This window comes from Neofelis nebulosa, chromosome 15 (assembly GCF_028018385.1).
Source record: "Neofelis nebulosa isolate mNeoNeb1 chromosome 15, mNeoNeb1.pri, whole genome shotgun sequence".
In the NCBI taxonomy this organism is placed as follows: Eukaryota; Metazoa; Chordata; class Mammalia; order Carnivora; family Felidae; genus Neofelis; species Neofelis nebulosa.
Genome location: NC_080796.1, coordinates 41,809,735 through 41,834,797, shown reverse-complemented (window position 1 = coordinate 41,834,797; position 25,063 = coordinate 41,809,735). Strand labels below are relative to the sequence as shown.

Sequence of the window (25,063 nt, the reverse complement as noted above, 5' to 3'; positions counted from 1 at the left end):
TGTGGTAGAACTGGAGAAGTATAGGTTTTGGAATCAGACAAACTGGATGTAGATTCGGGCCTGGTCACTTGTTGGCTGCATGGATTCTGGAAACTTACTTAACCTTTCAGCATCTGAAAAAGCGGACAATGATTTCCACTTCTGGAAGTGGTGTTAGTAAAATGGGGTAATGTGTATGAAGCGTCTGGAACACATTTATTTATTTATTTATTTATTTATTTATTTATTTATTTATATTTATCTTTGAGAGGGAGAGACAGAGTGCTATCGCAGAAGGGTCAGAGAGAGAGAGAGAGAGAGACAGAGAGAGAGACAGAGACAGAGAGAGAGAGACAGAATCCGGGGCAGGCTCCAGGCTGTCAGCACAAAACCCCCGAACTGTGAAATCATGACCTGGGACAAAGTTGGATGCGTAACCAACTGAGCCACCCAGGCACCCCTGAAGCCATTGTTTAAAAGAATCCTTGTAACTTACCAAATTGCATATTTCATTTTTCTCAATGCATAGGTTTTTATAGCATCTTTTTCCTAAATTGAGTAAGTGGATACTGGATTCCTTTCTTTCCCTTTGCCCTCAAAATGTTGAAATTTTGGGTGGTCACAGTATTACCCAGTTGTTCTTGGAAAAGTTCCTTTTTTTTTTTTCTTTTTTATCGAGAACAAAATATTTTGGAAGGTGAGTGTAGCTAAACTGGGTGTTAAAGATCTTTTTTAGAAAACCCTTTTCAGAGCTCATTGTTTTCCTGGATAAAAAGGTATTACATTCACTTAATAAACAGAAAGTTCTAACGGGCCTCAAAGTTTCCTGACAGGTCTTAAGGTAGTGGCCTTGACCTTCAGATCTTTTTCATGATGCCACCTTGCCTTTCACACCAATTTGCCTATAAATGTAGGACAGAAGGGGATGGTGGTTAAGGTCACGGGAGACTCTTAGGGAGAATACGCAAAGATCTGGTATGAATTCCAGAACACTGCTGGGCCCTGATATACTTTGTTTTTATTTCACACATGGGAGTAAAACCAAGGTGTTTTAATATCAAGTATGAGGGCCATGGTAGATAATTTTAAGGGTCCCTGCCCAACTTCTAAACTCTACAATGTTTGGGCTTTTTTTTTTTTTTTTTAAGTTTATTTGTTTTGAGAGAGAGAGCGAGAGAGAGTGCAGAAGCGGGGGAGGGACAGAGAGAAAGGGTGAAAGGGAGAATCCCAATCAGGCTCTGCACTGTCAGGACAGAACCCAACTCCAACTCAGGGCCTGAACTCACAAACCAAGAGATCAAGAGTGGACGCTTAACTGACTAAGCCACCTGGGTGCCCCTAAACTCTAGAATGTTTTAATACTGATAGGTTTCCGTGAAAGCCTACAGGACTTCCTTTCCTGGAATGCCCATACAATTGGTTCTAGCACTGGGTGACACTGGGTTCATCCAGTTCAGTACACTAAGCATGAGCCAGAGAAACTGGTATTGTCGAAACTGTTGTTTTCCTTCTTATAAATCTCGTACTAACATAAAAAGAGTGATCAAAAGCATTTAGGAAAGAGTATCATGACAGGATGCCACAAATACCCCCCGGACCAAGGCACATTTCCAAGTCAAGGATTTCACCTAACAAGGTAAGGTATTTGAGGGAATAGGAAAACCTAGGGTAGGCCTCTGCTAACCAGATCCAGGTGAATTACTAAAGGAAAATGTTCTTGGGGTTACTCTCCATGAAGAGGAGTAACCAGCCTTTCCATCAATGTCCTTTCCTGTTTCTGACAGGGACAGTGCTGGCCTGGCGAGGGTGGGAGTTCGGGGGGATCATTACTCTGACCACCACCATATAGATTTGTGTTTCTCAAACTGCTGCCCAGTGGAATCAACTGGAATGCTCTAAATCATCCTGCTGCCCCCTTCCGATCCCCAGAGATTCTAATCTAGCTAGTCTGAGGTGCAGTTTGAGCATCTGGAATTTTTAAAAGCTACCCACGTGATTCCAATGTGTAGCTAGTATCGCAAAGCACTGGTATATACGTAAAGTCTTCCAACAAACTTTCCTCTAAAAACCACCACCCTATCATTTCGTTTTCTGGCGTTTGGTTTCTGTCTCGGCATTTTTCTCCCCACCCAACACACATGCACACACACACACACCCGCAGGATGGTGAATTTCTCCCAGCAGTCGGACTGAAATCGTCCCAAAGTGGAATTCATGAGCTGTCCTTGGTAAATGAGAACGCTGGCGAGGAAAGTGATTCCCGCCCATAGTATGAACAATGGCCACTCCTTGCTGTGCTGCTCGACCTTTCTTGGGCCATTTCCCACTTGCAGTTTTCAGATTAGGGACTGTCTTGGGAGACCACACAACATTTTTTTTTTTTTTTCCTATTCTGGTTGGCATTTGACAGACTTCTAGTTGAAGGCACCAGGTCCCTGGGCGGGCACTCTCTCAGCCTCCAAGAGCTACCTCCGAATCCAAGGCACCTTCCTTTCTGCCTCAAGACCGCTTACTTTCCTGGTAACCTAATTAAGATTCCTGGGGAACCAAGCCAACGCCACTCGCTTCTCCTCCGTTCTCCCCAGGTTTTTACTTGGAAGGCAGATGTTTACATTTGCAGATGGGAGCTCATCGCAGGCCCCACCCCAGCAAAGAGAAAAAGCGAGCCCCTCTCCCGGCCCCTTATCCGCCTTTCCAAGTCTGGGATCCCTGGGGGCGGGTGACGCGAGAGCCCCCGCCCTCGCCCTCGCCCTGCCCGGCACCTGGTGCGGCAAACTCCCCCACCCGTCTCTTTGCCCCACCCTTGGTGATTCAGAGCGCCAGCCCCGCCCAGGCTCTAATTTAACTCGCCCGGCGGAACCGTCGGGCGCTGCTGCTACTTACGGCTCCTAGCTGGAGCCGCTTGGACTCGCTCCGGGTCCCCGTCCCCGCGCGCCATGGGTCCCGCGCGGCGGAGCGTCCCCGCAGCGCTGCGCTTCCTGGGCGGGCTGAGCGTGCCGCTGCTGCTGCTGCTGCTGTGCCCACCCGCCGCGCAGGGTGAGCGGGGGGTGGGGGGGGGACCCGGGTGGGGGGGCAGCCCCCCTGGGTGAACCCTTAGTCCGCGTGGGAGGGGCTGGATCCGTCTCCGCGGAGACCGGGAAGTCTGGGGACCCGGGGGAGGTGAGGAATGCGGGCACGGGTAATTGTTCCCGTAATCCTCTACCCTTGAGGCTCAGAGCTCCCACTAGCACGACCCGTTGGGGACCGGGAGAGGATCGCCGCTGCTAAAATGCAAGTTTTGGGGTCTTGCGGTGCCGGCCCCCAGCTCGCGTGGCTTTAGGAGTGAGGCGTGGACGGTTGAGGAAGCGCGGGCTGAGTCTGCGGAGCAGCCGAACACGGGGAACCCAAAGGGCAGGGCTCAAAGAGTGAATGCTCAGCCTCCCCTCCCCCCCAAAACATCTCTTTAAGGGTGGGTGGCCAAAGAGTTGACCACTCTCACCTCTTACACAGTTGGGTGGTACACGGGACGCTACAAGTTTGCGCGTCTTCTTTGGGTAGTAACGTCCGGAGGGGGCGTCTGTCTTCATTGTGCGCTTAGCAACTGTATGCATGTTCTAAACCACTTTACAAACAAAATAATGAAGGGAAGGGGTTCCTTCCTTATTTTAGCACTGAATTAATTGACAAGAATGGCAGCCTAGCAAGTTCCTGGATGGAACTTGGAAGTTCAGCGCTGGATGGAACTGTTACATGTGTATCAAAAGCCCTTGCAGCTTCCCTTACTCCTCTGGGAAAAGGTATGTTGCTGTGAATTGAAAAGTATTAATTCCTTCAGTGCTTTTTTTTTTTTTTTTCCCTCCCTAGGTGACTGCAGCTTGCCCCCAGAGGTACCCAATGCCCACCCAACTCTGAGTGATCGTGATCTTAAGAGTTTTCCTGAAGGAACCACAGTAACATACAAATGTAATGAAGGCTTTGTAAAAGTCCCTGGCAAGCCAGACTCCGTGATCTGTCTCAGTAACAATCAATGGTCGGAGGTGGCAGCATTTTGTAACCGTAAGTTCTTAATTTTTTTGTATGTAAGTTATGGGAATGGAATGTATCTTGTTAGTTTAATTTTATCCCTCTTCACAGTGACTGGTAATTGATAGTTATCAAGCATTATTAAACCCCAGGGTATAGCTGGCACTTTACCCTGCAGCTAATTGACTGTCATTACTTCCCAGAATAGGTCCTGCTTCTTCGTTAACAGGTTTGGGGTTTCTGTTGTTTTTTGTTTGTTTGTTTTGTCCTTTGTGGGGTTTTTTTTTGTTTGTGTTTGTTGTTGTTTCCCCCTAATGCTGTACCTCCTGACATAATAGAGAAAATAAACACTAGGTACAACATAGGAAGTAAATTATATATGTTTGGCCATCACCTTGAGACACATAACAGAGGTCTGTTTTCTTTAATTTCATTTTGGAAGGTAGGACTTCACGAATACCACTCTGTGGTGGTGTTTTAAAAAGTTCTCTGTTTTTACCTCCAAATCTATCATTAGAGGCATAGTCCTGCATTAGCTTTGACATATACAAGTAAACATAAAGGTAAGACTTGGTTCCTGGCTTTGGACAACCTGCAGTAATAGAAGGTAGGTAAATACAGAACCTGCCACAAGTGTTTTTTGCAACCAGGTGTGAAATCAGCTTTAACTTTTTGTTTTTACGTATCCATGATTTCAGAAGGCAGTGTGTTGAAGTAAGTAGGCCTTTGAGCATGTATCAAGTTTTAGAGTTTATAACCCTTCTACATATATTGAGTTGGGTGGGGACTCTTCCCCCCATTTTACAGCTGGAAAACAGTCCCCCAGAAGTGAGATAACTTCTTGAGATCAGCAGTTCTTATGCACCAGAGCCAGCGTCCGAACTTGAGCCTTTGGACTAGACATCCAATGTCCCTTCCACGATCCCATGCTTCTCCAAATTCACAATTGCCCAGACATTTACAGTTAATACTTTTATGTACATTATTGGCCCATCTGATCCTTGGCCTCCTGGGTTGTTAGGATTAAATGAGTTTTTACATGTATAAGACATTTAGAAGTATTCAACAAATATTAGCTATTATTGTCACTGGTATTGTCATTGTCCAGGACATTAGCCCAGGAGTCTGGAAATACTGGTTTTCATCTGATCTCCTCCCCATCCTCCGTAGGGCAAATAAGCGTCAGTGCCAGAACTGTGCCAGCAATTTAAATGGGTTCTACTTCCTGCATTGTGGGCATAGTGATATCTACATACCCAATTTACTTCATAAGCATACGTGTGAATATGTTCGATGTGCTGTAAATGTCATAGTCATATTAATATGGTCAAATACGAAATATGTACAAAGAAGTACAGAAAAAGGCGTGATGTAAAGGATCAAATAATTCTGGATAATTAAACATAGATTATAAAACAAAGTGATGTTACCTATGTTGTTGCTTTTGTTAATATTTTCAGGTAGCTGCGATGTTCCACCCAGGCTACGTTTTGCATCACTCAAGAGGTCTTTTAGCAAACAGAATTATTTCCCTGAGGGTTTCGTTGTGGAATACGATTGCCGTCCGGGCTACAGAAGGAACCAAACTCTCTCAGAGAAACTAACTTGCCTTCAGAATTTTACGTGGTCCACACCAGATGAATTTTGCAAAAGTGAGTATAATTTTACAGAGTATTCTCAATCATACGGTATTTGGGGAAATAGTATTTCTTCCTTCATTCATGCCAGAAATCTACGTGTGCCTGTCATTATTTAGAATTTCTGGAAAGAACCATTAATTTTATTTTAAATTAGGCAAACTACTCGTGAGATAGGAATATTAATTAACTCACACATTTCACATTTAATTAGTTTAAGGCCACCTCAGATGTAATGAGTGTATATTCTAAATATGTTATTTGAAACTTATCATATGAAAGCAGGGTATGAAACGTCTACGGATAAGAAGTGACAATGCATTTGCATAGATGTGCCTGATAATCTAATGAAAAAATAAATTTGTGCTCTCTTCTAGAAAAATCCTGTCCTACTCCTGGAGATATAGCACATGGTCATGTCAGTATAACAACTGACATATCATATGGTGCATCTATTTCCTTCTCGTGTGACACAGGGTACGTTTGGGCATAGTTTGTATTTATACTCTATATTTAATTAGTGTGAAAACAGGAGGGAAGGTGTAAGTGTTTACATTTGTGGTCAGTGTTTACAAGCTAGTCCCCATAAAACGAGTCCTCTGCTCAAAGATCTTTTATCATGAACTCATCACAGTTACGTGTAATAAAATGGGGCAAGAAAAGACAATTTCTTGTAACATCAAATTCCCTCAATTGCTAGATTTCAGTACGTCTGTGATTCACTAGAACGTTTTAAATGTGATTGGCAAAGGAAGAAAAACATGTTTGCACTTGTAGAAATTAAGTCCTTCAATGGTTCAAAAGAAACCAGTCCTTAATTTGCCTAAATTTACCATATTTTCTTCTATATGCAAATGGCCTGTTAGAAAGTATGATGTGTCAAAGACATTTATTCCTAGTGTGAAAATACCATTCTGCCCTGAGGTCTTTTCTAAGTCCCATATGTACGGAAGAGGAACTCACTCATTGAGTATCATCGGTGTCTCAGACACTTCTGGAAACTTTATGTTCATTTTCTCATTGAATATCTGCACATTGAATTATGATATTTTACTCCGTGTGTGTGTGTGTGTCCCTGCTCTTTAGAAAATAAAAATACCAGCATCACTTGTCTCCTGTACGAAACAGAGACGTTTGGATCATTAATATGATTAATATCAAATCTGGGGAGTACTTTGAACCCTTAAAATATGTTCTATTATTCTGTGAACGCCTTATTGATCGTTTAGCATTCAGAAATATAAAATATCCAAACATCTGTATCACCGTAAAATGTTTCAAAACACTTTCATGTTCTCTCACACGGACTCCACCCAAATCAAAAATGTTTTGCCTGTCTCCTACCTTTTTTTCGTTTGGATATCACCTTTTTAAAAGTAAATTTTTCTTTTCCTTTACACTGCCATGTAAACTTTGATCAACTATTGTCTCGTCTCCATCTACGGGGATAGTAAATATTTTAAGGTGATAATTCTGGAGAATTTAAACGAAGCCACACACGTGTGGATGAGACCTAACTTTTCTCTCCATTCATTGTTTTAGGTATAGGCTAGTAGGTGCAACTTCTAGTTATTGTTCCCTTGTAGACCAGGGTGTGGAGTGGAGTGACCCGTTGCCAAAATGCGAAGGTAAGACTGAAAAAAACCTAAGTGCTCTGGTGGTAAGGCTGAATAATCAGTGGTAAATTACGCTCTTATTTCTTTAAGTTTATTTATTTTTGAGAGAGACGAAGACAGCGCAAGTGGTGGGGGTGGGGTGGGCAGAGAGAGGGGGAGAGGGAGAATCCCAAGCAGCTCTGTGTTGTCAGTGCAGAGTTGGATGCGGGGCTTGAACTCATGAAACTGGAAGATCATGACCTGAGCCGAAACCAAGAGTCGGTGCTTAACCGACTAAGCCACCCAGGTGCCCCTGCGTTACTTCCTCTCATTAAGAATTATCCACAGTGTGTATTTGTAGTACCCTCACTTTCCAATGTAGGAATGTCTTAGCTACTTTATCAGTAATGTTTCTTACTTTATTAGTTATGGAGATAAAGGATTAAAAACCCAACAAACTCCAAAACACACACACACACACACACACACACACACAAGCCAACAAACTGAGATATGTATTGTGCTCAGTCGTACATTATCCTACCTTTCCTTCTAACAATCAAGCAAAATAGATACAGAGGTTTTTTTCCCCCACAATTTTTAATTTTATGGATTAAAATACTTTTTATCAGAGAATCTATATGATCTGACCCTACATCCCAACATAAGTGGCAAGAGAAGGCATTTAACCCAGACTTCTGGATTCAAATCCATTATTTTTCTAAAACCCAGTGTTGTCTATCTGCCTCTTGTGGGATTATGAGCTGAGCTAATTATCAATAAATGTTTTCATGTGTGATTTATTTTTCATCATTAGAGAAATAAGGTTATACAATATAGAAGAAATATGACTTCTGCACTTGAGGATCTTATCTGCTAAAAGGGAGGTAGGACACAGAAATAATATCATAAATACATGTATCAAGCCAAATTTATATTCACTCTAGACATAGGTCTCCTGAAAATTGAGAGGGGTAACGTCCATGGAACATATTTCTTTTTTCTTCTTAAGAAAAAATGTAGCATTTAAAAATGTAGACTTGAGGGGTACCCGGGTGGGTGCAGTTGGCTGAGTTCTGGCTCTTGACTTTGGCTCAGGTCATGATCTCACGGTTTGTGAGATTGAGCCCCACATTGGGCTGCATGCTAACAGTGCACAGCCTGCTTGGGATTCTCTTTCTGCCTCTCTCTCTGCCTTTCTCTCTCTCTCTGTCTCTGTCTCTGTCTCATTCTCTCTCTCTCTGTCTCTCTCTTTCAAAAATAAATAAACATTTCTTAAAAACTTTTAAAATGTAGGCTTTGTAGGCTTTATTTCTCCCATCTTTACTAAAATCATTGCTAAGTTCAAGTTTTTGGTGTTATTAGGAGCAGGAAACTGGAATAGACTTAGCGTAATTTGTCCGGCACGTATTGATGGGCACACTGTAGTAGGCAATGTGTGGGGTCAGTTGATATGAAGACAAATAAATTGAAGCCTTGCCAACCAAGAGCTTACAGGAGTAAGCTGATCACACCCACACCCTCCTTGCGCTCACTCCACCCTCCTCTCTCTGCTACATCTTTGTCTCGTTGTTATTACTTTGAAAATTTTAGCATTACTGCCCCCCACCATCTTTCCCATTTCCACCATCCAGCAGGGGATGTTGTACATGATACTAGAGTAAGTTTGGACGGCAAAGAGGAACCAGACTGTATTTTTTTCCCGACACAGACAACTTGTCCAGGAGTCTGGACAAGCAGTCTCCCAGTCTGAGGCGCAATCTTCACAAGCAACCGCTGTCAGGAACTTCACAAACATGTGGACACCAAGCACGTAACCCAGCACCGTAGAGCTTCTGCACTGCAAACACACTTTCTCTTCATGTTTGGCCGGGGCTGGGCCACAGTCCTACTCCCTGTCTGGTAACTTGAACTCCATTTTCCTCTTTGACTGGGGTTCCTGTTTTCCTCTTTGATTGTTCTATCCATTTCGCAGTTCAGCAACCATGGACACCTGTGTCTTGCAAAACAGGAGCCCTTTTTCCTAAAAAAAACCTGTGCCTTCAGCTATCCCGATAAAGCCCAGTTCTTTTAGGCTCCGATTCTGATTTTCCACGTGACTTAATTTTTCTGTTTGGACAATGCCAAAGGATGAAGTGGAAAATACACATTCTTAAACAGTGAGCTGCCTCACCTTAAGTACACAGCCGTGGCCTCTGGACACACCAGAGTGCTTTAATGTCAGCGTGTAGATTGAGGAAGGAAAGAAAAGGTTAAGGTCAAGATGTGTCCTTGGTTATACATCAAACTTAGGTAGTGCTTGGTCCTTTCTGAATGAAGCTTCAATGTCAGAAGGATCTGTTTTCTTACTTTCTCCCAATATTTTCTTTTTTAAAAAAAAAAATTTTATTGTTTATTTATTTCTGAGAGTGAGGGAGAGAGAGAGAGAGACAGAGTGTGAGCAGGGGAGGTGCAGAGAGAGAGAGAGGGAGACACAGATTCCGAAGCAGGCTCCAGGCTCTGAGCTGACAGCTCAGAGCCCGATGTGGGGCTCAAACCCAAGGACCGCAAGACCATGACCTGAGCAGAAGTCGGACGCTCAGCCGACTGAGCCACCCGGGTGCCCCTCCCAATGTTTCCTTTTTTCAGAAGTACCTTTAGTGAACTGCTATCCCCTGCAATCCTGGAATATATCTGTATAATATCTGCCGTCCCAGACCCATCCCATTATCTTCACCTCCCACTTCTAATCACTAAATCGTTTTGCTTTATCTCCTTAATATACTTCCAAACCTGTGTCTTATCCTCCATCTGTATGACTTCTATGTGGTTGATTATCCTTCATCTGGACTCTTGCAGTAAGGGCCACTCCTAACATTTTCAAGGGCCCAGAGCAAGTCTAAATGGAGGTTCGTGACTTAAGACCCAATCTGTCTCAAATAGGTATCCCCTTCTGTCGCTGTGAGAAGTCTCTGATGCCTGTCAATGGACCACTCGGCCCACACACCCAAGCCATGCGCCCTGTGACCTTTTTTTCCCACTCCACTGAACTTTGGGCTGCAGATGTACACATCAACAGTATAGACCATTCTCAACAATCGGGACCATGTGATTGCTTCCACAGCATATATACTAAAATTGGGACGATACAGAGATTAGCGTGGCCCTTGCTCAAGGATGACACACAAATTTGTGAACTGTTCCATATTAAAAAAAAAAAAAAAAAAGAATACAGACCAGGAGAAGGGACCTTTCAGGCCCTGCAAAGGGTGCTGGCACAGGGAATTCTGGGCCAGTTCCTAGAGCGTGATTTACAGCGGGAGTGGAGGGGGAGCTCGCAGTGAGCACGCCTTCGTGCCCTGCAGATATCCCACCCGGTAGGGAGAGGCACAGTCAGAGGAGGGCCACAGCATGGCATTTTAAAGTGTGGGAGCCAGGGGCGTCTGGGTGGCTCACTTGGTTCAGCATCCAACTTCGGCTCAGGTCATGATCTCGCGGTTCGTGAGTTTGAGCCCCACATCTGTGCTGATGGTGCAGGGCCTGCTTGGGAGTCTCTCTCTCTCTCTCTCTCTCTCTCTCTCTCTCTCTCTGCCCCTCCCCACCCCATCTATCTCAAAATAAATAAAACTTAAAAAGAAAATCAAGTGTGGGAGCTAGGGCAAGAGTCCCCACTTGCCTGAGCTCAAAAGTGACACTGTTTGCAATGGCCCCATCCTCTATTCTTGTAATATTTCATCCACACGCTACCCAGAGTGATGCATCTGAAACACAAATGTGTCTCATCATTTCCTTCTTAAAGCTGATCCTTGTCTCCTCGTCACTTACAACATCCAGACTCCTTGGTGAAGCATACAAGGCTAGCCGTGGCCTTCCTACTTCGTGCTTATGTCTTGCCCTCATACTTCACGCTGTACCCACGCTCACTGCCCTCCCGCTTTCCTTCTGTGACTGCCTCTGCCTGGAGTGTCCTTTGGCCCCTTCAATTGCTGGACTTCTCTTTTTTTTTCTTATTGAGGGTTTGCTTTGATAGTCCTTCTAGAAGTTTCTCCTGACCTTCCAGCTGGTTAACTGTCCTTCTTCTCTCTTTCCACACCACGGAACACACTTCTGCCGAAAGTCTCCCTATCTTGTGTTAAAATTAAAATCGTTTGTATTTAATTAAAGATTAAATTAAAATCTTTTTTGTCACTCTGCTTGAAGACCCAGGACTTAGTATCTTCTTTAGTTTTGCAATTCTGTTTCTAGAACAATGCCTGGTATGCATTAGGCACTTGGAAAATATCTGAACTGTATCGATGGTGATATGTGTTGTTATCAGACACCCAAACCCAGAGCAAAGTAGACTAACTTGTTTTTGCTTCTTGCTTTGATCGATGGCCTAAAAGTAATTTATAAATTTTCTAGTATTCTCTGGTTACTTAAGGCCGCTCGACGTAACGTAATTTGATGTATACAGGTGATCAAATTGCTTTCCTAATTCAAGGAAAAAAAAATAACAACGTCATGGCTCTAGAGAATGTGGAACCATTGCATTGTTTTTTAAATCAGGGCAACTTCTAGAGAGAGGTCTCTTTTTATAGTATAACCAGAGAGACTCTGCTTGTATTTGTTTGACATATTCCGCTGCTCAATAAATTTACGTGAAGTAAAAGGCTGTGAGTCAATACATGCTTAAAAAAATTTATCCTAAAGGTTAAAATGTAATCCTGACATTTAAGGTATTTTGCTCTGTCAAAATGATCTATTCGTATTTCCCAAGTATGCCACTTAACTTCTTTATTTTTTTTAAGGTTTATTCATTTTTCAGAGACAGACAGAGCGTGAGTGGGGGAGGGGCAAAGAGAGAGGGAGACACAGAACCTGAAACAGGTTCCAGGCTCTGAGCTGTCAGCACAGAGCCCATTGCAGGGCTCAGACTCACAGACCATGAGATCATGACCTGAGCTGAAGTCTCAAAAGCTCAACCGACTGAGCCACCCAGGCACCCCGCCACTTGACTTCTAAGCTCCTTTCCTTTAGCATCATTTTTCCCTGGAATAAAGAGTGATGCCCTCTTCTCTGCTGTCTTTGCAGAAGGGTACATCTCAGTATTAAATTTAAGTTCCATTTCCTCCTTAAAATCTCTGTCCTGCTTTCACTTCTGAACTCTGGCAGTATTTACTTTTTTCTAGCACAATTTGATCTGGAATATGTGCAGACTTTATTGCAATTTTTGCTTTACATATGCTCTAAATCATTTCTTTTTTTTTTTTAATATATTTTGAGAGAGAGAGAGCAGGGAAGGGGTTTGAGACAAGGGCAGAGAGAGAGAGAGAATCCCAAACAGGCTCCATGCTATCAGAGCAGAGCCTGATGCAGAGCGAGATCCCACAGACTGTGAGATCATGACCTGAGCCAAGATCAGGAGTCAGATGCTTAAATGCCTAAGCCATTTCTTATTCTAAATCTTATTTCTTATTTCTAAATTCTTATTTCTATTCTATTCTATTCTATTCTATTCTATTCTATTCTATTTCTTATTTCTAAATCTTATTTCTATACATTGGTCTCAAAGTTAGCATTCATGTTTTACAACATTTGCATCCAAAGCTCCAAATATATTCTCGTTACTTAATATGTATTTATAAGCATCCCTTGTTGATAATGCTGAATTTAGAGAAATGGTAGATTTTTAATTCTTTAAAATAATTTAACATATCTTAGTCTTATGTAAAAATACCTTGGCAGTTTTATTAATTTAAAATATGTTGGAATTTTTTAAAGAAATTGTTTGTCCAGAACCACAAGAAATTAGCAACGGAACCATTCAAAATCCACGGAAAACCTATGTGTATCAACAGTCTGTAAAATATCAGTGTAATCAAGGCTTTACCCTGATCGGAGAGAACTCTATTTATTGTACTGTCAAAGATGACCAAGGAGAATGGAGTGGCCTGCCCCCTGAATGCAAAGGTAATCAGTTTGCATAGTTATGTTTTTGTTTTATTTTTACCTTTAGGACTATATGTGGGCTACAGAGATTCCATGAACCCCCTGAGAAATGAATGTACGATGTACATGTGCATATCTGCATTTTTCTGGGGGACACAGTTTTTTATCAGATCCTCAGAAGAGTCTATGGGTTCCAAGAAAGAAAGAACCACTGATATGGAGAACATATGATAATATATAAATAAATACATACATATACACACACAGCATATACAAATACACACGCGTGCACACACACACACACACACACACCGTAATGTCTCATGCTATAGTGAATTAGCTTAAGTTTGCTACTTCTTGCCACATTACTTTCAATGAGTTAATATTAATACAAAGGTCCGTAGGGTGGCTTATTTTATTCAGTTAGGAGGGAAAGTTAGACTTAACTGAGGGATCTAGATAGTAGTCCCAGTAGGTGGTATTTGTTTTAGCAATGTCATGTTTGCCGGTATAACTCAAGCAAATGCTACTTTTATAATTATACTTGGCATTGCACTGGCATGGATTTTTAAATATCAGTGTTTGTGAAAAGTAGGTTTGTGTTATAAACGGTGTACATTAACAGAGCAGTAATATTAAAACCATGCAGACTAGTATAAAATGAGAAGTAAACCCTCAGAAGTGACCGCGGTTCACAAATTTTCGTGTTCGATTCTAGAAAATAAACATACATACGCATATTTTTTTACAACATTTATTTTTTTAATCATAGCTGTTGTATGGATGTATCATTTATTTAACCTGTTGAGGGGAATTTAGTTTTTGATTCTAGTTTGCTTTGTAAATTATTATGACAAAAGATGCTGCAAGGAATATTATACATCTGGAATTGCACGTGTGGGCAAGTACATTTTGTACAATAAATTCCTTGCAGTGTAATTACTGAAGCAAAGGTATACGCACTTGAACTTTTGATAGATGTTATCAACACTGTTTCCAAAGAAAATGTAGCAATTTACTCTCCTACCCATATCGCATCATTGTGCTGGTTCTCTGCACAGTTAATGAGCATGGTTATTATGATGTGGAGATGTGACAATGTAAGCAGTGAACATTTCATTTTATTGTTTGAGTTAATTTAATTATGGGTGAGGTGTGATATGTGGTTTTTTTCCCCCCTTAATCTATTTGGCACATGTCATATTTACCCTGCTTTATTAAATCATCAGTTATTTAGAGCTTACAACTCTAGGATAGTGCCCAAGTAGGCCATGGTAGGCTAATGTTTCTATTACAATAACTGCCAAATCTGGATCCATTTTTTTAAGTCCTATTTTTTCAATTCATTTTTATTTTTTGAGAGAGAGAGAGAGAGAGAGAGAGAGAGAGAGAAAGAGAGCAGGGGAGGGGCAGAAAGAGAGAGAGGAGGAGAGAGAATCCCAAGCAGGCTGCACACCAAGAGCACAGAGCCTGATGCGGGGCTCGAACTCATGAACCGTGAGATCATGACCTGAGCTGAAATTCGAGAGTTGGCCACTTAACCGATTGAGCCACCTAGACGCCCCCTTTTAAGTCATATTTTTAAAGGCGTAAGTTACAAGTCCTGGGAACAAGGAGGACTGCATGGACTCGAATTCCTGGGGGTGGCGAGTGAAGGCAAGATGTTCTGAGGTACACCTGTTCTGGGGATTCGTCGCAACTCACATAAAAAAACCACCGCCAGGAAAGAGAGAAGTGGGCAAAGCTTTTATTTATTTATTTTTAAATTATTTTTTAATGTTTACTTATTTTTGAGAGAGAGAGAGAGAGAGACCAAGCATGAGCAGGGAAAGGGCAAAGAGAGAGGGAGGCACAGAATCCGAAGCAGGCTCTGGGCTCTGAGTTGTCAGCCCAGCGTGGCTTGAACCTACAAACCACGAGATCATGACCTGAGCCCAAGTTGAACGCTTAACCGACTGAGCTACGCAGGTGCCCCAAGAAATGGGCAAAGCTTTTAATGGTTCTGGTGGGGTAGGAAAATACACGGAAAATTGAGGTTCTCACATGTAGTGCTGGTTTCTCCAAAAGGTCATTTGGTGATTTCTGGGCTGCAGGGGAGACTGGGGTGTTAGACCCAGAGCTTCCAAAGTACAAAATGAAATTCCTCAGATCTTAATGGTATTTGAGCAATGAATACCTATCTGAGGAAGAAGCTTGGATCAAGCACACAGCCAGTCTCCCCCTTAAGATATTTGTGACCATTTTGAAGCTGTGTGGGGAAGGAGGCTGGATTGTTGGGCTGGGGACTCTGAAGGACAGACCTGGGATCCCCCGTAGTTTGCCAGGGATGAGGAAACAAAGATCTTCCAGGTTGTCCAGGAAAAGCCCACAGGGCCATCCCCAAGGATCGGAGGCATTGGTAGAATAGACTGAGTCTTACTAAGACTGAGACCCATCTCAGTTCCTCATGGGCTGAGGAGGTGATCACCTCCATTGCCAGTCTGCCTATCAGAAAAGGGGACCTGTCTTTGGAAGATCATAGCTTCTGAATGTTTTAGATACAAATATCTATAATACAATAAAAAAGTTATTAGGCATGGCGAGAAGCAAGAAATTATAACCAAACCAGGGAGAAATAAGTCCAGATGAAGGAGATCTAGATAATTGAGTTAGCAGGCAAGGACTTTAAAATAAGTGATTAATATGTTTAAGGTATTAAAGGAAAAGATAAATAGAGAATTTCAACAAAGAACTGGAATCTGTAAAAATGGAGTAGACTTTCTACAGCTGAAAAATACAAAATCCGAAATGAAGAGCATGATAGATAGGTTTCACAGTGATTTGGACACAGCAGGAAGCAGTGTTAGGAACAGGAAGGAAGATTCATTAATAATGCCCAGAAGCACAAAGAGGGGGAAAAATGTAAAATAAAGATACAACTTTAGGAGATATTTGAGACATGTGAAACTGTTCTAACCTATGTTAGCTAAGGAGGAGAGACAGAGAAGGAGATAAATAGGAATAGAAATATTCAGAGAAATGACACACCGTTCCAAAACTGATGAAATACATCAACATATTGCAAAAGTTCTCTGGACTCTAAACAGAACAAAAATAAATCCATTTCCAGGCATCTCATAGCAAAAATTTTGGAAACTTAAAATAAAGATAAAAGTACCAAGAGACAAAGAGACACATTATCTTCAAAGGAGCGACAACTGATCACGGACTTCTCGACAAAAATTATGGAAACCAAAGACAACAAGAAGAAATCCTTCAAGTAAAGGAGAACTGCTCACCCTGGGCTCTTTCCCTGGTGAATACATCCTTTAAGACTGAATGCAAAACGATATGTTCTCCTATGAAAACCAAGGGAACCTGTCCCCAGCAGACCAGACCTGCACAGAATGACACAGTAAAACTAGTCCTTCAAGCAGAATGAAAATAATCCCAAGTAAAACAGGAAAATGCAAAAGGAAATGAAGAACGCTACCAAGATTATATACACGACCATGGACTCTACAAAACAGTCAACGTAGTGCCTCCTGGGATGTGACTTCTATGTCAAATACAAATGTGTAATAGCAAGTGAGCAAAAGACAGAAGGAGGTAAATTGAATTCAGATGTTACAAGGTTCTGGCAATACTAAAAAGTGGTAAAGATGTTAATTTGCATAATTGACCTCTAGTTTAATACATGCCATGCTTTCTAGGGCCATCATGAAAATAATAGTGACAGAATGTAGAAATCATAAGCTAATAAGGGAATGTTAATGAATAGTTCTTCCAAAAGGAAACAAGAGAGGAAGAGAAACATAAAATGGATGGGTGGAATGGCAAACTAAGAGTAAGGTGTTTGATATAAACCCAACTGTATCAGTAATTATACTAAGTGTAATTTAAGTAAGATTGCCAGACTGGATTTAAAAAAAAAAAAAAAAAAAAACTATCTGCTTTACAAGAGACCCAATTTAATGATAAGAACACTGAATGGTCAGACGTAAAAGATGGAAAAATATACTTTGCAAACAATTACCAAAAATAAATAAGTAAATAAAAACAGCTCATGCAATTCTATTAGTATTAAGGCATACGTAAGGTAAGAGTACATAATGACAAAGGGGGTCAGTTCAACAGGAATCTATCACGATCTACGATCTACGAACACTTGAAAAAAAGCTTCAATCCACACATTGTTAAAAATGGACAGAAAGAAAAATAGACAAATCCATGATTATAGTTTGAGAATTCTACATACCTGTTTCAATAGCTGATAGAACAAGCAACCAAAAGGAATACAGAAGCAACGGTTAAACTTTAAAAAACTGATATATTTTCATATAAGCATATTTCATTCAGTACTCTTAAGAGCACGGAACCCTGAAAAACTTTTTTTTTCAAGGGTGCACGGAACATTGACCGTATTCTGGGCTCTAAATCACAGTATATCGCAGCAGACTGAAATAATTCGGAGCTCGCTTTCTGATGGCGAGGGCATTAAACTAGACACCAAATAACAAAGAGGTAACCGGAGAAGCACTTTCCAGGAAACTTAAGCTCCACGAGCACGTAAGCCCCCTGGGTCAAAAATGAGAACTAACGTGGTGGAACAAAGGATAAATTTTACATGTGAGCATCTTAGAGGAAAAACCCATGTAAAAGCTTCACTTACACTAAGAGCACCGTCTATCATTTTTTGAGTGCCTAAGTACTGTGCCACTGGCTAGGTATTTGATGTGCCTTATCCTTTTTCCAGCGTCATTTGAGGTAGACACAGGAAGCAGAAGTAAAGGACACACAACCTGGGAGTGCATGGGGCAAAATGTCTGCTGGTGGAACTGGCACTATGCTAAAATGTGTTGCTTCCGGGACAAGAACTGTGGGGAATAACTTACCTCAATCATACCTCTCCTTCCTTACAATAATGTCAGAAAATCTGCTTTGTTTTTATCTTCATTGCACACATGAGAACACCGAAGCTTAGCAGAATTAGAGAACTTGACCACGGTTTCTAGTGTGTGGTGAAATGGGTCGCCCTACTCGGTGCTGCCTTAGGAAGGAATTTGCAAGCCACACGAAGTCAAAAAGGCACCGAAGACCTAAAATTGCGCCAGGTTTGTAGATTTGTGACTCTCGTAATAGGATCTTAACGGAAGCTGCAAATTCAGATATTTGTTACCTGACCTAAAATCCAAGGAGGAACTAAATTAGGATATGTAAAGTTGGTAGCCAGCACAAGAGGAAAAAGTTATTTTATTCAGGTTGACTTTATTATGTGAAAAAAGAAGTAAAGCAAAGACGTTTCCGAGGTCGCTAACATGCCAGAAAGCACTGGAAAAAGGAACTATGTTGTGATTATCTCTGTCTGTCCAGTGTTGTTCTTTGGTCTTGGCATAAGCAAAGGAAGACATTTTGTGAGAGAAAACATCTCAATTTGGGGTGTGTCACAGGCTGAGATTACTACCAACTCTGACTTTGGTTTCCTTTCTTTACACAGAAAACAGTTTACGAACCTCAGTACTACTTTGGTGCAAACCCACTTTAACTGGCTGTGGGTATCATTTATATCAGAGCAAACACAATGTGGCATTTCAGGTCCTTGGGAAATTCACAATAAGACTTGCTTTCCTAAATGTCAAATTTAGGTGTTTTTAGGAAGAAAGGGAGAAGTCACAGAGCAAGCAGTTGGTTCCTAAATCTTAACTTGACAGCATTATTTAGCTAATTTTTGCACAATTCTCTTCCGCAGAAAACGCCCAGATTTCTAAGGGCATGCCAGCAGTTCAGAAGCCTTCAATGGCAAGTGTTCCAAGTACGAAAGTCCCATCAGCTCCTCAGAAAACCACCACAGTGAATGTTCCAGGTACTAAAGCCCCATCACCTCCTCATAAAGCCACCACAGTGAATGTTCCAGGTACTGGAGCCCCATCAACTTCTCAGACACCCACCACCAATGTTCCAGGTACCAGAGTCCCATCAGCTCCTCAGAAACCCATCATAGAAAATGTTCCAGGCACTGAAGCCCCATCAACTCCTCATAAACCCACCACAGTGAATGTTCCAGGTACTGGAGCCCCATCAACTTCTCAGACACCCACCACCACAAATGTTCCAGGTACCAGAGTCCCATCAGCTCCTCAGAAACCCACCACCATAAATGCTCCAGCTACAAAGGCCCCATCAATTCCTCAGAAATTCAACACAGTAAATGTTTCAGCTACAGAAGTCCTTTTACCTCCTCAGAAATCCAACACAACAAATGCCTCAGCTACAAAGTCCCCCTCAACTCCTCAGAAACCTGACACAATAAATACTTCAGCTACAGAAGCCCTACCAACTCCTCAGAAACCCAGCATAGTAAATGGTTCAGCTACAAAGGCCCCATCAACTTCTCAGAAACCCAACACAATAAGTTCTTCAGCTATGGAAGCCCTACCAACTCCTCAGAAACCCAACACAATAAATATTTCAGCTACAAAGCTCCCATCAACTCCTCAGAAACCTGACACATTAAATTCTTCAGCTACAGAAACCCTACCAACTTCTCAAAATCTCAGCACAGTAAATGTTTCAGCTACAAAGGCCCCATCAACTTCTCAGAAACCCAACACAGTAAGTTCTTCAGCTATGGAAGCCCTACCAACTCCTCAGAAACCCAACACAATAAATATTTCAGCTACAAAGCTCCCATCAACTCCTCAGAAACCTGACACATTAAATTCTTCAGCTACAGAAACCCTACCAACTTCTCAAAATCCCAGCACAGTAAATGTTTCAGCTATAAAGGCCCCATCAACTCCTCACAAACCCAACACAATAAGTTCTTCAGCTACTAGAGCCCTACCAACTCCTGAGAAACCTACCACTGTAAATGTTCCAGGTACAAAAGCCCTACCAACTCCTCAGAAATCCACCAAAATAAATTCTTCAACTACAAAGTCCCAACCAACTCCTCAGAAACCTACCACAGCAAATGATTCAGCCACAGCCAAAAAATTCCCTGTATCAAATGCTGTATCTACAGAGACCCCACCGGCAGCCCAGAAGCCCATCGTGGCAAATGCGTCTGCTACACAGGCCATACCAGCAACCCGTAGATCCACCACAGCAAAAATTTCATTTACACAGAGTGTTCCAGCAACACAAAAGTCCACCGCTGTCCATGCCCCAGCGACTAAGGGTTTCCATACAACAAAAAGATTGACCTCTGCTCATATTACAGCAAAACAGAGTTCAGCTGTTGTTCCCAGGGCAACCACGCACTTTCGCTCAACAAGCTCACATAAAGGAAGAGGAACTCTTTCTTCAGGTTAGTTGACACTGTTCGGGTTTTCCTGAGTATGAATCTCATGTGCTACGGTAGAAAGAGTTTTTCATGCTAGCGCTCTTGACTTTCTTCAGAGGCAGATTTGGAGTATGCTAGGGCAAGTTGTTTAAAAAGAACCATTTTACAATAACATAGAAAAAGACTGTGGCTCCATAAAAACAATGCTAAATTAAGATTGGTGAAGAAATTCTGTTTTCCATGTTAGCTTTAGGGAGTCGTTGACTTCTTCAAGACCCTTCTGAGAACCAAACATGTACTATCCTTAAGGTTGATTTCTGGGTCTGGTTGATTGATAGAGGTCCATCCCTTAAGCAGGCTAAAGGGTGTTCCAGATTCCCTAGAGTTGGTAAAGCATCTCAACAGTGTCTTCGAAGTAAGTGAAAACACAGAATTCTTTGAAATAGTCTATATTAACACAAGGCTCTTTAAATGACAGTTTTTATAAAAGTGGAGTAAACTAGGCTGTAGACTTCAGAAATACCTGTCGAGTGAACCAATGAAACCCTTCTTACTGGTTACTGCTGCTTCAGGCTGCTGGGATGTCCTTTTGTCTCATAACTTGTCTAATGTGTAGCCAAAATTTTTATGGACGTTCTTGTTCCGTATGAGAGATGTCTATTTTTTTTCGGTTCCTTCGAAAATCTCAATAGGACTGTGAGCCAAGAGATAATTTTTAAAAGATTGTTGTAAATTTTTGTTTGAACAAATACGCACACACACACACACACACACACACTGCATAAAATACCCATGTGTGGCTCAATAACTTTTCTAAAGCAAATATTTGTGTAACTACCACAAACGTCAAGAAACAAAATCGTAGAAGTCCCTCAGATTTGCCCCCTCCCTTTCCAGATGCTCTGTCGATCCTGAACTCCATCCACTGACTTATCCAGCCAGTAGGCCCCTGGCATTCTGCCCCTTACACCACATGGCCAGGGATTTCCTTCCCGGCAAACACACAAACCGCGTTCCAGGCAGTTCTTCTCCCTCTTTTGGTCTTCACCAATTTCTGCCTGTCTTCGTGTGCCCTCTGGTGCCATCAAATCACCGTCATTATGTTTTTGCATATTTTGTTCAGGTTTTATAACTGCTATGATGAGGTCTATTTTGCCATCACCCCAGACGATTTTTAAGAGCTGAAAACATTACAGATATCATTGTTGAAATCTCCTTTGTATATTTCTTGATTCCATTAGGTAAAAAGCCAAATACGTGCAAATACACAGAATCTTAACCCCTTCCTACCTGCTTTGAGTCATTCCTCAATGGCATCAAATAACTGTGTTTTTTCAAAGACAGTTATACACATTGTGACCATATTTTTGTAACAATTTCATACATTTCACAGTTGTTATCTTGAAGTCTTTCTTGCCATTACCTGGGTATTTTTAAGAATTTGAACATTGCAGACACTGTTCTATGCCACCATTTCTGTCTCCCTCAAGGCAATTACTGCCTTGAGGTCTTTGTGTAAGCATCTTATCTACGTTTTAATTCTCGTGTTGTATGTGTATTTCCATTAGTGGTACATGATATTGTTTTGTATGTTTTTATAATTTATGTAAGCAGTATGGCATATATTTCATCATCTAACTTGACTTTTGGTACTCAATATCGGTTTTATAGCTTACGCTGACACCTTTATATTTAGTTTGTTACTTTCAACACTTGTAGGAGGTTATTTGACGTCTTCAACCTAAATGGTTTAGGTTGAATACATCCAATTTTTCATAGAGCATGGAAAAGAGAAATAAGTTTCACTTTACTTTTAATTAAAAAAAATTTTTTTAACATTTGTTTATTTTTGAGAGAGAAACAGAGCATGAGCAGGGGAGGGGCAGAGAGAGAGGGAGACACAGAATCCGAAGCAGGCTCCAGGCTCTGAGCTGTCAGCACAGAGACCGATGCGGGGCTCAAACCCTCTAACTGAGAGATCATGGCCTGAGCTGAAGTTGGACACTTAACCAACTAAGCCACCCAGGTGCCCCTTAAATTTTTTTTTAAAGTTTTTTATTTATTTTGAGAGAAAGAGAGAGCATGAGCAGGGCAGGGATAGACAGAGGGAGAGAGAGAATCCCAAGCAGGCTCCGCACGGCACACAGCCCAAAGCAGGACTCTATCCCACGACCTGAGCCAAAATCAAGAGTCAGACACTTAATCAACTGAGCCATCCAGGTGCCCCATAAGTTTCACTTAAAAAAATTTTTTTTAAATTTTTTATTTATTTTTGAGACAGAGAGAGACAGAGCATGAGCAGGGGAGGGAGGGAGAGAGGGAGACACAGAATCCGAAGCAGGCTCCAGGCTCTGAGCTGTCAGCGCAGAGCCCGACGTGGGGCAAGAGCTCATGAACCACAAGATCACGACCTGAGCTGAAATCAGACGCTTAACCGACTGAGCCACCCAGGCGCCCATAAGTTTCACTTTATATAAATTTGTTATAGAGCTAACTTTGTTGAAATATTTCTTTCTGCAAAAAAAAAAAAAATACAAGATAATTTAACAAACTTAAACTAAACCTGAAAAAAATAAATTAAACCTAAGTCAAACATTGTGATAAAAATACAACCAATATTTGGGGTCAATTTTCTCTCTTTTAAGTAATTAACTTACTCTTTAAATATCATCTACCACTTTTTGCTCATATGGAAAAAGAAAGTAGTTGCTGTCACTTAACTGGGTCCTTACGATTACAGCATGTACCATGCACTTTCCATTTCTGGACACTAGCCCTTATAACAAGCTTGCAAAATAACTCTTTTTAGGTTCATTCTATAGATGGTGCATTCAAGGCACAGAGATTAATTTGTAGGATTCAGACCGTGCCTAGTACTAGGGAGAAAATTGGGGGGGGGGGTATACACCTGTTTGCCAGCTCCCAGTCCTGTGCTTTTTCTGCTGTGTAATATTGCCTGTTCTCAGTGGTCCCGTGAGTATATTTGTTCACTACTTAAGAGAGCAGAATCTTACTATAAATATATTTACTTGAAAGTGAAGTTTGCTTCATTGCCTTCACTTGCCTCATTCACAGTCATTGAAAGGTATAAAAACTAAGGTGCTCTGGCAATTTGAGTTTTGATAGAGTCTGCTGAAAGAGACTTCAGTTTCTGATAGTTTCTCGGTCATAGGATTGGATTGCAGTTTACTATTTAAGCTTTCAAACTCGCTTCTTGCCATCAAGTCCCAAATTATATGGTGTTTGTTGCAGTATTCTTAGTCATGTTTCATATTTACAGTGTTGACTCTGCTGAATAGATACACACTGTGGTATATGTCGTTTGATTAAGTTAATACATAAGTGTTTCATAAATTTACTTACAATTATTTCTTTTAGTTATGAAAATCTGAGTTACTTTTGAACTTTGAAGTGCATTTTGTTGATAAATAAAATTGCTAGGAAATCATTGACTTTATTTATTTTTTTTGTAATTCTTTTTTTTTTTTTTTTTTCCTTCTTCAGATGCTAACATCGCTGCAATTGGTAAGTTCGGTTCTTCGGCAGTTAAAAGAAATTGTCATCACTGTGGGATGTACAATCCATATTCCTGGAAGAGAATCTTGTCTTTTAAGTGTCTTAGGAATACTATTAAAATGCAGTGTTTAAGGGTATCGAAGAGAAAACAGGTAAATCCATTTTATCGACGTATTTGGTGGACACCATTAGGTACTCGGTATGTTCCTAAGTATTCCCAACCGTGTTCTTGTTCCAAGGTAGTTTTAGGGCAACTTCAAATCATGTGGCCAGTCAATCAGGTATTATTGAATGCTTATTGTCTCAATGCATCGTCAGGCTAGGGCCCAAAGAACAACAAAGAAGAGGCAGGTACCAATACAGTTTTTAAGCCTCCAGTATTCTACAAGTAATCATAAACTACTCCTTGACTGTTGCTAGACTTCTGTCCCATTCCAGAGACAGCAGAATGCCTTTGGTTATATCCTCTTCCATTTACCTGCCCTGTCAGTGATTTAAAGCAAAGTTAGCTTTAAAAAATATTCCGTTGGTGTAGACCTAAGGACCTACTGTGTCACCATTTATTCTAGTTTTGGTCCCAGTTCTTTTTTGTTGTTCTTAAATATATTATCTGGTATTATACCTTTTAACAAGAAGATTAATAACTCCTAGCGAAGATGGTAAAAGAAATGTTTGTTCAAAAGCAATACAGCTAAGTTGGCATATTAATCATACCCACTAGAAGATATACTCTTATAAAGAAAGTATTTCAAAATTATATCCTTATAAGCCAAAGTCTCCTATCTATATATGCATTAGTGAGACAAGGGCCTAAGGCTGAAATCAGGTATTTATTATTATTATTTATAGTTCTTTTATATTTTGAATGAACCTCTCCTCAGCTAAAGTATTTATCTTGAGAGATTTGAACAGTCGGAATTCACTTTGTCTGTTTGATATTTTAAATAGAAATAAACGTATTCTAAATGAAAATCTCACGATTTCATGATTTAATGTTAAGAATGGTGAGTCTAACGGGTGGGCTTTTTCTCAGCTGCCCAGTAGCATCGGATGTAGGTCTGAAGTGCTTATTTTCTCTGACATTCTTGAACTGTGGACTGTGCGATCTTCCAGAAACTTTCTCTCGGGGGTAGTTGTAATTCCAACTTGTGCTCAAAAAT

General features: G+C 41.2%; 1 protein-coding gene and 1 pseudogene across 18 annotated transcripts in view; both read left to right on the top strand.

The window, feature by feature from the left end:
* The first annotated feature begins 2,804 nt into the window (after positions 1-2,804).
* The window catches only part of CD55 (CD55 molecule (Cromer blood group)), a 53,172-nt gene continuing 30,913 nt past the window's right edge, over positions 2,805-25,063 (top strand). For 6 of the 18 annotated variants that reach the window (XR_009254331.1, XM_058701390.1, XM_058701384.1 and 3 more), the window contains exons 1-8: positions 2,805-3,015; positions 3,823-4,014; positions 5,442-5,633; positions 5,996-6,095; positions 7,161-7,246; positions 12,956-13,144; positions 18,852-20,411; positions 23,892-23,912. Coding sequence is in view for 16 of the 18 variants with exons in the window: in XM_058701390.1 (XP_058557373.1) it covers positions 2,916-3,015; positions 3,823-4,014; positions 5,442-5,633; positions 5,996-6,095; positions 7,161-7,246; positions 12,956-13,144; positions 18,852-20,411; positions 23,892-23,912 (2,440 nt within the window). In the remaining 2 variants the exon portion in view is untranslated. Of the gene's footprint in view, positions 3,016-3,547; positions 3,713-3,822; positions 4,015-5,441; positions 5,634-5,995; positions 6,096-7,160; positions 7,247-12,955; positions 13,145-18,851; positions 20,412-23,891; positions 23,913-25,063 lie in introns of those variants that run through there. The other 12 variants (XR_009254333.1, XM_058701393.1, XM_058701391.1 and 9 more) reach the window with 10 other exon arrangements.
* Positions 10,305-10,404, top strand: LOC131496709 (U6 spliceosomal RNA; annotated as a pseudogene).